Source organism: Penaeus japonicus, unplaced genomic scaffold (genome assembly GCF_977035675.1).
Source record: "Penaeus japonicus unplaced genomic scaffold, GWHDUDI00000001_assembly GWHDUDI00000013, whole genome shotgun sequence".
In the NCBI taxonomy this organism is placed as follows: domain Eukaryota; kingdom Metazoa; phylum Arthropoda; class Malacostraca; order Decapoda; family Penaeidae; genus Penaeus; species Penaeus japonicus.
Genome location: NW_028234415.1, coordinates 13,020,212 through 13,032,725, shown reverse-complemented (window position 1 = coordinate 13,032,725; position 12,514 = coordinate 13,020,212). Strand labels below are relative to the sequence as shown.

Here is a 12,514-nt window from a genome sequence, read left to right as displayed (position 1 = left end):
AGAATGAATTTGAACAATGGATTCGTAAGATTGAAATTGTCATTCCAGAAGGACATGATGAAACCAGGATTAAAGTTGCAAAAATACATTGTCAAGGTCATGCAGAAACTATTGTTAATAGTGGTCAGTTTGCACAATTTACTACTTGGAATGAATTTAGAAAGGCTTTAAGGGACAAATTTGGTAGTGTAAGAAGTTCAGGGGATTTCTTTAGAAGGATAGAAGCTATTAGACTTAAACAGGGACAGTCGCCTAAAGATTTCCATATTGAACTTGAAGCAGCAGTTCTTTCGGGTGCAAGGGATTTTCCTAATGAAATTGGGGATGTAACACTAACTGTGAAAAGACTTTTTCTTCAAGGTTTACCAGAACGATTACGAGCCTTGGTTGTTTCAGGTGAAGATGGTCCTTTGACACAACTCGTCACGAATACAGAACGTATCTGTCACTGTCAGAATAATGCATTTTATTTGAGGGAGAGGAGACTATTCTCGGGTGTGTCGTCTGTCAATTTGAGTCTAGCAACTGCTAACAATGAGCCGTACTGCGGTTTTCACCGCTCCAAAGGCACTTCACAAAAGATTGCAGAGGTAAGCCTCTGTCTAATGTTTGTTTGCAATGTTTACAGCCAGGTCATCTAAGATCTCGATGTCTTGGATTACAGCAGCCACATAAAAAGGAACAATCTACATGTGTTCAGAATGCTGTGCCCTTTCAGAAAGGCCAGCAGTGTTAAAACTCCCTGTAAACTGTTGGCTAAATGCAAAAGGGAGATGGATTTATGCTTAGTGTCTGATAAGAATTTAGTGGGTCGACCTTTGATAAAAGTTTGTATTAATGGTCAGGAATTGCCTGCATTCATCGATACTGGATTTCTGCATCCTTGTTGAAGGTCTCGGCATTGAAGTCTCTAAGCGTTATTTCACGTTCCAAAGGAGCCAGGTTACTTGTTATTGTTGTTTTATTGTTGTGGGGGTTTTTGTTGTGTTGTGTGTTTTTTTTTTTTCTATTAGTGCTTCTGGTGACTTTCTTGATGTTTTGGAAGAAAGGGATTTTGAGATTTCTTTTGCCCCAGGACTTAGCCTGACGCACAGATTAGTCGTAGTTGACGAAAGTTGTGATTTTCCAGGTTCCTTATTAATTGGCATAGATGTACTGCGTAGATTTGAATTCAGTTTGGTTCATTCACATCAGCCAGGACAGACTTATCTTTCTCTTGATTCAGTTAGAGTACCTGTAACCTATACAGATCATCCAGGAATTTCTAAAGTGTCCTTTTGCAAAGCAACAAAAAAGGATAGTGATCTTGATATAGCACCTCTTTTTCAACAACCAGTTCTGTGTGTTAGAGTTCTCAGAAGTACTAGTATTCCTCCAATGAGTGCTAAGTTTATTTCATGTTCAGTAAATCGTGGTATTCCTGATGGGGATGTATACATAGAGGGTCACTTGCATGATCTATTGATTCCTCATTCAGTTGCGAGTGTACAGAATAGGAAAATTTACATATGGACAGTTAATACTTTACCTCGCAGAATTAAGCTTAAAAATGGTAAGCTACTAGCAAAAGTGGAAGAAGTTTCTAACTCTGACCCAAGTAAAATAGCAATGATAGGTAGTGCCTCTTCATGTAATTCTGAGGTAGTAAACCCAAGCAAATCTTCCTGATTTAGAACATTTAACAAAGACAAAGGAGTAATGTCTTGCCTATTCTGCAGAAGCACAAGGGTTTATTTGATGGTGATAAAATGACTATTGGTAAAGCCAAGGGGGGGTTTATAGTGCAATTGCATACCTACAGTGATGCAGCGCCTATTTGTTTCTAAACAGTGGCGTCTTCCACAGTCAGCCAAAGACTTTATTAAGTCGGAGTGTCAGTCCATGCTTAAAGCAGGAGTAATTAAACTATCAATGAGTCTATTAGTTAGCAATGTAGTTCTAGTAGTAAAGAGGGATGGACATCGTTTCTATGTTGACTACATGCAGTTGAATAATCTTACCATAGGAGATACGTACCCGCTTCCCATGATAGAAAGAACTATTGACAGTCTCGGCGAAGCACTTTTCTAAAGCAGCATATTGGATTATAAAGGTTAATGAGGCAGATCGCCCTAAAATAGCATTTTCGGATCAACAGAAAGTTTTTCAATGGATTCGAATGCAATTTGGTGTAAAGTCGGCTCCAAGCACTTATCAAAGGCTAGCTAACTTGGTCTTGAACCCAGATTTAGGTCGTCATACACTTTGTTATATAGATGATATCACTATCTATTTCAGAAATTATTCAGATCATCTTGATCATCTGGACGAAACCCTTACACTTTTGTCCCTTGCAGGTTTTAAGTTCAACATGGCAAAATGTGAGATTGCTTGCCCAGAACTTCCATTTTTAGGATTCCTCACTTCTGCTGCAAATGTACAACCTGACCCTGGCAAAGTGAAGGCCTAATGTGACCTTCCCACACCTACCAATTCACAGGTGGGTGTTTCTGGATATTCCCACAGGCATATGAAAGATCAATCTAAAGTAACTGCTCCACTTTCTGATTCAACTATGAAGAACTCCAGATTTGTATGGAAGCCAGAATATGAGAGGATTTTAGTTAGTTCAGTGGAAGCATTAGTCACTACTCCTCTCTTGAAACGTCCTAATTTTGACTTGCTGTTCGAAATCCATACAGATGCAAGTCAGCGAGCCATTGGTGCTTGTTTAATCCAAAAGCATGATGGACAACCTCACCCAGTTTCTTATTACAGTCGTAAACTTAGAGGTGCAGAGATTCGTTATTCAGCGACCGAGTTGGAGGCTTTAGCTGTTGTTGAAGCTATTAAAGCATTTCATCCCTATGTATATGGCCGTAAATTTCATGTCTATACGGATCATAAGCCATTAGTCTATATTTTCAAACGTCCAACTAAATCTGCTAGAATGACCCGCTGGAGTCATTAAATAATGAGTTATGATTGTAAAGTCTTCTATAAAGAAGGAGCAAGTAATCATGTACCAGATCTCTTATCAAGGCAGATTAATCCAATAACATCTGTAGATTTAACCACCTTAGATCCTAAAGCATTTCGTGCATTGCAGGTTGAAGACTCTCTTTACAAAGAAATCATAGATTTTCTTGAAGGTCGATCATTCCCTAAGCGCAAATTACCTGCAAGATTGGACGAGTTTGACTTGATAGATGGAGTTCTTTATCACATCAAAGATAAGGCTTCTGGTTTGGTAAGTCAATTATGTATTCCTTTGAAATGCAGATTACATGCCCTGGACATTGCTCATAATAGTAAGATTGCTGGTCATCCTGGGACCTATCGTACATACAGGAAACTCCAGGAATTGTATTATTTTCCTTGTGCACTTAGTTATACTAGGAATTATGTAAGTAAGTGTCTGACCTGTAAAAAGCGTAAAGCTCAACAAAGGCATCGAGCGCCATTAGCAGATGTTCCACTCGCATTAAGCATCCTCGAGCGAGTCAGCATGGATCTCGTTGAATTGCCAAAGTCGGATAATGATTTCAAGTATGTCTTAGTGATTGTAGATCAGTTATCACGTTTTACTCAGCTTGTACCTCTCAAAGATAAACAAGCCGTAACTGTCACGAATGCTTTGATTAATGATTTCATTACAATCTTTGGTCCACCACAAGCTTTCATATGTGATAATGGCACTGAATTTTCTAATTCTCTTCTCAGAGCTGTTTGTAAGCTGCTGGAAACTAAGATAAACTTTACAACCCCTTATCATCCAGAGAGTAATGGGTTATGTGAAAGGACTAACAGAGTAGTTAAAGATACTTTATATGCATTAACTGAGAAGAATCCTCGTCGGTGGGACACGATGATACCTCATGTTAGGTTTGCTATCAACTCTTCAGTCAACAGGTCGGTAAATAACCAACCCTTATATTTGATGCTTGGACAGTCTATACATTATCCAGTTGGATTAACAAACAAATTAACTGTAAATAAACCTGCTAATGAAAGATTTGCAAAATTAATTCAGGCACGTGATGCAGCTGTACTTGCAAGTAAACAATGTAGAGAATATAACAAAGATTACGTTGCAAGGAAGTCTAAACCTGCTACTGATTTGGATATTGGTAGTCTAATTTTACGAAAAAGTCCTCCTCAGAAAGCCACTGGTCTGACGGCACGCTGGACAGGTCCCTTAAGGATCACAAAGCGCACTGGACCTGTGACTTATCTGGTGAAAGACCTGGTAAAGAATAGTGAGGAGCGAGATTTATCGACTCCCCTGTCATCGTAATGATATGCTGCCCTACGAGGTACAAGACGAATTGGAGATGTGAGTCCAGGTGGTGTCCTTGCATAACACGCTCCTGTTGATCCGTTGAGTGTTATGATGTTATCTCTTGTGAAAAGATTCACTGAGTAATTTGTCTTTGAAGTTTAATGTTACAATGTAATAAGTATTCCGTGATTGGATATATCATTTGTATAATGTTAGAGCATCTTCAATAAAATAAATCAACCATCCAGTGCTTACATAGAACAGGTCCCTTTTATTTCATTTTCCCACATGAAAGCTCATACCAACTCTCCAACAGCTATCTGCATGTTTGTTCTCTGCCGCTGTCCTGATGGGTTTGTTCTGATCATGAAACCAAGTGGATCTGATGCTGTTTGCTGCTGTCATCCTAGTGATTGAATGTCATGACTTCTTGCAACCCTGTTCCAGCATCCGACCACCTTGGGGAGTCCCACGCCTAGAATCTTGCCTTATCTCTGCCCGGGTCTGTTCAGGCTTTCTGTTGTACAGTGCCGAGATGCAAGCTCGCGTGCTGATAACGGACCTCGGAACCTGAGGACCTGCAACCCTAGGACCCGCGGAATGTGACGCCCAAAAGATTTTGCACCAGATTCCAGCCTCATTTTGGTGGAAGGGTGTCGGCTCTTGCCTTGAGCCGATAGTTAGTCAAGGGTCCCCAAGGCCCCCTCTCCTTTTCCAGGGTAGGGAGGGATGTAGTGAATCCCCCCCCGGGAGGGGCAGCAATATCGATACATCCCACGGGAATTTCAACCTATTTTCGCTTAAAACCTTCAGCATTACTGATACTCCACGGGGACAACCCCCAACTTTCAACCTATTTTCGCCTTAACCTTCATGGGCATCTTCAAGGAGTTGCAAACCACCAGCAAAACAACCCTTCGTCTCGGAAGACGGTTCATCGGCCAGGACTTCCCAACTTCCGCGCTAATTACATATTTATATATTTTTCTAAAATCGATCTTGTTTATTTGTTTATTAATAACTTACAATTTTATTTTTAACGAGAATATGATGACTAAGTCTGACAAAACTGAACAAAAGAACATTAAGTAATTTTACGTCAGAGCAACTGCTGAGCTCCTCAGGCAGTTGGCTGAGAACTCGTGACCTGTTCACACATACCATACCAAAGTACCTGCCTTTTGTTGTTTTCTTTTTTTATTTCTGATGCTCGTTTTTTATTTATTGTTTCTATATTGTGCTTAACTTAATAAATGTGTAATTTTCTGTCAATTTAAATATTCATTCAATCCTTACACGCTACCTAAACTAAGAATTGCTCGGCTTGATGCTGTGTAAAAGGCCAACTCCTTACAGTTTGTAGGTAGGTCAGCTCGGGATATTTAGTGTACATAAATTTTTTTTGCAAATAGTTGTGTATAACCGAAACTCAAGCCTTAGACGTTTATTAATAACTTATTTTGGATATCTATTTTTTTTCTGTAGCTTTTTCACATGGATAGGAAAATAAGAGACTTTTTAAGAAATTAAGATTTGCTTATATACTGTTACACATATTAGTCTAGTTGATGATTCTTTTTTTTTTTTTTTTTCTTTTTTTTTCATAGATGTCAGTTTAGCTTAGTAACGTCAAAGTGCATAAACCATTTTTTGTAATTATAAGTTTCTAAAACTTTAATCTTGATCTTCGCTCTATTTTGTACTGTACATCACATTGGGGAGGATTATTTAATTGTAGGTTCATGGTTCATCAGTCGCTACAGACGAGTACAGCCTTTTTAGTAATGTATCGGCTTTTAAAAAGGGCCAGGGAAATAATTGATTGTTATACGTAAATATATATTACGGAATGGATAGTTCATCATGGCCAGAGTAGTTGAGCTTTACTCCAGATAAGACGGCCGGTAAACATGTATGGCATTAGGACTGGTTTCTTATAACTTTCCTTTCAAAATTAGTGTACATGTATAACGCCTAATCCGCTGTCCTCACGATTAAGTCTTATCCAACATTGATTATCTAATATCTAGAAGTATGACTAGAGATTGACTCATATCAAGCTTTTTCAGACCGTGCCTACATTATACACTAGTAGCCCATTTTTGTTGATGCTGATTGCCTTGCAGTTTTTGGCCTGTTCTTTGAAGCTCCGTGAACATACAGCGAAATCTTTTGTAACAATTTGTCGCTCCTGAGTAAGAGAAGAAAACCATGTACCAACAAGACTGACACTGGTGAGTAAAGATTTATTGTTCTGTAACATTTATATTAATCGTCGATTAATTACCACTAATTACCATTATTCACTTTTGGATTGATTTCTTTTTTATAAAAGCATCTAGACAGTGTTTAGGCTAAAAGTACATTTTAGGTATTTTGTTCATTGGCATTGGAGAATCCTTGAGCGAATTGATCCAAAAATGATTCAATTGAACGTCTCTTATTTTCTAGATCTGACTTCCCCAAGTCCAAAATTATATAGCATAGTACCATGAGCAAGCTTATGCTCTGTCCAACGTGATTTAAGAGATCCTCAGTTTAGACGCAAAAACTAAAGCCACCAGTTGCTCATAGCTGTTGGTCCATTAAACCTCCCTCCCGATGATAACTCAAGGAAATGTAAATTCTAGCGCTCAATGGAAATAATCCTTCTACAGTACTTTCGCGAGTGTGTACATAAGTCAACAAAATAAAAATTATCAAGGGTAATCTTGTTCTCTGCATCTAAACTAGATAAGCTTGAAAGCATGTATGCAATGGCTTAGTAGCCAACTAGTGGTTTTGCTACAGGGGTATGATATGTTCAGACCGTGCTAGTAATGAACAATTGTCCATGCCAGTTTCTTGCACAATGATAATGTCAGAGTACGTGGCAAATTGACTAAGGTCTATGGGACGATAGACACTATTACGTACGTTACATACTACCATTATCTCAAAACAGTCCTTGTCAGTCTTCCGAAACCAGAAACCCCAGTTAACCATAATCCTATACCAACACCTCATGTACACAGTTACTATTCCTCAAAATGATCCTCGTGGGAACAAAATCCTTCCTGTCTGTGGGTGAAACTCAACAGCCGTCTTGCAGCACCAAGATTCTAGTCTAACTTATCCAGTTGCAATTTGTGAGTATAAATACGCATACTGATCAGATAACGGATGCCAGTATAAGTTTTAAAATTGCCAAGACCAACAAATACCAAATTTGAAAGCAAAATGTTCACTTCAATGATCCTATGAAACGACAGAATGAATGTATGGAATAGCATAATGATAGATTCGTATGTATTGAAATTGGGGGTAACATTATTTCGCAGAAGGACATGATGAAACCAGGATTCAAATGTTGCAAAAATTACATTGTAACAGTGTCAATGGTCATGCAGAGAAACTATTGTTAATAGTGGTCAGTTTGCACAATTTACTACTTGGAATGAATTTAGAAAGGCTTAAGGAACAAATTTGGTAGTGTAAGAAGTTCAGGGATATTTTTTTAGAAGGATAGAAGCTATTAGACTTAAGAACAGCGCTGGAACAGAGTCGCCTAAAGATTTCCATATATATGAACTTGAAGCAGCAGTTCTTTCGGGTGCAAGGGATTTTCCTAAAGTGAAATTGGGGGATGTAACACTAAAACTGTTAGAAAAGACTTTTTTCTTCAAGGTTTACCAGAACGATTACGGAGCCTCCCCCCCCCCCATGGTTGTATTCATGGTGAAGAATGGTCCTTTGGACACAACTCACGTCACGAATACAGAACGTATTCTGGCACTGTCAGAAATAATGCATTTTATTTGAGGAAAGGAGGACTATTCTCGGGTGTTGTCGTCTGTCAATTCCGAGGGCCAGTAACTGCTAACAAATGAGGCGTTACTGCGCTTTTTCACACCGCTCCAAAGGACACTTCACAAAAGATTGCAGAGGTTAAGCGCTCTTTCTAAATGTTTGTTGGCGATGTATTACAGCCAGGTCCATCTAAGATCTCGATGTCCTGGAGTAGCAGCAGCCGCATAAAAAGGAACAATAAACGTATGTTCGAAAGGAATGCTGTGCCCTTTCAGAAAGGCCAGCAGTGTTAAAACATCCCGTAATCTGTTGGCTAAAATGCAAAAAGGGAGTAATGGATTTTATGCTTAGATGTCTGATAAGAATTTAGTGTGGGGGGGGGTCGACCTTTGATAAAAGTTTGTATAATAGTCAGGAATTGCCTGCATTCATCGACACTGGATCTTCTGCATTCCTTGTTGAAGTCTCGGCATTTTGAAGTCTCTAAGCGTTATTTCACGTTCAAAGGAGGCCTGGTCACTTATTAGTGGCTGTCTGGTGACTTTCTTTGATGTTATTGGAAGAAAGGGATTTTGAGATTTTGCTTTTGCCCCAGGAACTTAGCTGACGCACAGATTAGTCGTAGTTGACGAAAGTTGTGATTTTCCCCAGGTTCCTTATTAAATTGGCATAGATGTACTGCGTAGATTGAATTTCAGTTTTGGTTCATTCACTCAGCCAGGACAGACTTATCTTTTCTCTTGATTCAAGTTTTAGAGTAACTCTGTAACCTATACAGATCAATCGCCAGAATTTCTAAAGTGTCCTTTTGCAAAGCAACAAAAAGGATAGTGATCTTGATATAGCACCTCTTTTTCAACAACCAGTTCTGTGTGTTAGCAAGAAGTTCTCAGAAGTTTTTAAAAAAAAAACTAGTATTCCTCCAATGAGTGCTAAGTTATTTCATGTTCAGTAAATCGTGGTATTCCCGATGGAGATGTATACATAGAGGGTCACTTGCATGATCACATTGATTCCTCATTCAGCTGCGAGTGTTCAGAATAGGAAAGTTTACATCTGGACAGTTATACTTTACCTCGCAGAATTAAACTCAAAAGGGGTAAGCTACTAACAGAAGTGGGAGAAGTTTTTAACTCTGACCCAAGTACAATAGCAATGATAGGTAGTGCCTCTTCATGTAATTCTGAGGTAGTAACCCAAGCAAATCTTCCTGATTTAGAACATTTAACAAAGGAGCAAAGGAGTAATGTCTTGCCTATTCTGCAGAAGCACAAGGGTTTATTTGATGGTGATAAAATGACTATTGGTAAAGCCAAGGGTATAGTGCATTGCATACCTACAGGTGATGCAGCGCCTATTTGTTCTAAACAGTGGCGTCTTCCACAGTCAGCCAAAGACTTTATTAAGTCTGAGTGTCAGTCCATGCTTAAAGCAGGAGTAATTGAACCATCAATGAGTCCATGGCTTAGCAACGTGGTTCTAGTAGTAAAAAAGGATGGGTCTCATCGTTTGTGTTGACTACAGGCAGTTGAATAATGTTACCATAGGAGATACATATCCACTTCCCAGGATAGAAGAAACTATTGACAATCTCGGCGAAGCACATTTCTTTTCTACTCTAGACTCTAGAGCAGCATATTGGACTATAGAGGTTAATGAGGTAGATCGCCCTAAAACGGCATTTTCGGATGGACAGAACGTGTTTCAATGGATTAGAATGCCATTTGGTTTAAAGTCCGCTCCAAGCACTTATCAAAGGCTAGCTAACCTGGTCTTGAGTCCAGTTTTAGGACGTCATACACTTTGTTATCTAGATGATATCATTATCTATAGTAAAAACTTTTCGGAACATCTTGATCATCTGGATGAAACCCTTACTCTTTTGTCTCGTGCAGGTTTTAAATTAAACATGGCAAAATGTGAGATTGCTTGCCCGGAACTTAAATTCTTAGGATTCCTCATTTCTGCTGCAGGTGTACAACCTGACCCTGGTAAAGTGAAGGCCATATATGACCTTCCTACACCACCAACTCACAGCAGGTAGAAGGATTATGGGTGCTGCTGGATATTTCGCAGGCATATCAAAGATCACTCTAAAATAACTGCTCCACTTTCTGATTTAACTAAGAAGAATGCCAAGTTTGTATGGAAGCCAGAACATGAAAGGCTTTAATTAGTTTAAAGGAAGCTTTAGTTACTGCTCCTCTCTTGAAAACGTCCTAATTTTGACTTGCTGTTCGAAATCCATACAGATGCAAGTCCAGCGAGCCATTGGTGCTTGTTTAATCCAAAAGCATGATGGACAACCTCACCCAGTTTCTTATTACAGTCGTAAACTTAGAGGTGCAGAGATTCGTTATTCACGACCGAGTTGGAGGCTTTAGCTGTTCTTGAAGCTATCAAGGCATTTCACCCATATGCATATGACCGTAAATTTCGCATCTATACGGATCATAAGCCATTAGTCTATATTTTTAGACGTCCGACTAATCCTGCTAGAATGGCGCGCTGGTCATGTAATAATGAGTTATAATTGTAAAGTCTTCTTTAAAGAAGGAACAAGTAATCATGTACCAGATCTCTGATCAAGGCAGATTGATCCAATAGCATCTGGAGATCGACCACTTTACATCCTAAAGCATTTCGTGCATTGCAGGTTGAAGACTCGCTTTACAACAAAATCATTGATTATCTTGAAGGTCGATCATTCCCTAAGCGCAAATTACCTGCAAGATTGGGTGAGTTTGACTTAATAGATAGAGTTCTATATCATGTCAAAGATAAGGCTTCTGGTTTGGTAAGTCAACCATGTATCCCTTTGAGATACATATTACATACCCTGGACATTGCTCGTAATAGCAAGATTGCTGGTCATCCTGGGACCTATCGTACATACAGGAAACTCCAGGAATGGTATCATTTTCCTTGTGCACTTGGTTATACTAGGAATTATGTAAGTGTGTTTGACTTGTAAAAAAGCGTGCAGCTCAACAAAGGCATCGAGCACCATCGGCAGATGCTCCGCCTGCATTTAGCATCCTTGAGCGAGTCAGCAGGGATCTCGTTGAGTTGCCAAAGTCGGACAATGATTTTAAATATGTCTTGGAAATTGTAGATCAATTATCACGTTTTACTCATCTTGTACCAAAGACAAACAAGCAGAAACTGTCACGAATGATTTTATCAATGATTTCATTACAATCTTGTCCACCACAAGCTTTCATATGTATAATGGCACTGAATTTTCTAATTCTCTTCTCAGAGCTGTTTGTAAGCTGCTGGAAACTAAGATAAACTTTACAACCCCTTATCATCCAGAGAGTAATGGGTTATGTGAAAGGACTAACAGAGTAGTTAAAGATACTTTATATGCATTAACTGAGAAGAATCCTCGTCGGTGGGACACGATGATACCTCATGTTAGGTTTGCTATCAACTCTTCAGTCAACAGGTCGGTAAATAACCAACCCTTATATTTGATGCTTGGACAGTCTATACATTATCCAGTTGGATTAACAAACAAATTAACTGTAAATAAACCTGCTAATGAAAGATTTGCAAAGTTAATTCAGGCACGTGATGCAGCTGTACTTGCAAGTAAACAATGTAGAGAATATAACAAAGATTACGTTGCAAGGAAGTCTATACCTGCTACTGATTTGGATGTTGGTAGTCTAATTTTACGAAAAAGTCCTCCTCAGAAAGCCACTGGTCTGACGGCACGCTGGACAGGTCCCTTAAGGATCACAAAGCGCACTGGACCTGTGACTTATCTGGTGAAAGACCTGGTAAAGAATAGTGTTTATCGACTTCATCGTAATGATATGCTGCCCTACGAGGCACAAGATGAACTGGAGATAGTGAGTCCAGATGGTGTTCTTGCAGAACACACTCCTGATGATCCGTTAAGTGTCATGATGTTATCCTTTGTGAGAAGATTCACAGAGTAATTTGTCTTTGAAGTTTAATGTTACAATGTAATAAGTATTCCGGTGATTGGATATATCATTTGTATAATGTTAGAGCATCTCTAATAAAATAGATCAACATTACAGTGCTTACATAGAACAGGTCCCTTTTATTTCATTTTCCACATGAAAGCTCATACCAACTCTCCAACAGCTATCTGCATGGTTTGTTCCTGCCGCTGTCCTGATGGGTTGTTCTGATCAATGAAACCAAGTGGATCTGATGCTGTTTGCTGCTGTCATCCTAGTGGATTGAATGTCATGACTTCTTGCAACCCTGTTCCAGCATCCGACCACCTTGGGGAGTCCCACGGCCTAGAATCTTGCCTTATCTCTGCCCTGATCTGTTCCTGCTTTCTGTTGTACATTGCCAAGATGCAAGCTCGCGTGCTGATAATGGACCTCGGAACCTGAGTACCTGCAACCCTATGACCCGCTGAATGTGACGCCCAAAGGATTTCGCACCAGATTCCAGCCTCATTTTGGTGGAAGGGTG

The 12,514-nt window shown here is 39.3% G+C and overlaps 1 protein-coding gene across 1 annotated transcript; it reads left to right on the top strand.

Moving 5' to 3' along the window:
• The first annotated feature begins 11,436 nt into the window (after positions 1-11,436).
• LOC147470600 (uncharacterized) lies at positions 11,437-12,284 on the top strand. The gene is made up of 2 exons (XM_086542991.1): positions 11,437-11,910; positions 12,173-12,284. The coding sequence occupies exons 1-2, from the start codon at positions 11,458-11,460 to the stop codon at positions 12,224-12,226; spliced, it is 507 nt and encodes a 168-aa protein (XP_086399117.1). The 5' UTR covers positions 11,437-11,457; the 3' UTR covers positions 12,227-12,284.
• The last annotated feature ends 230 nt before the right edge of the window (positions 12,285-12,514 follow it).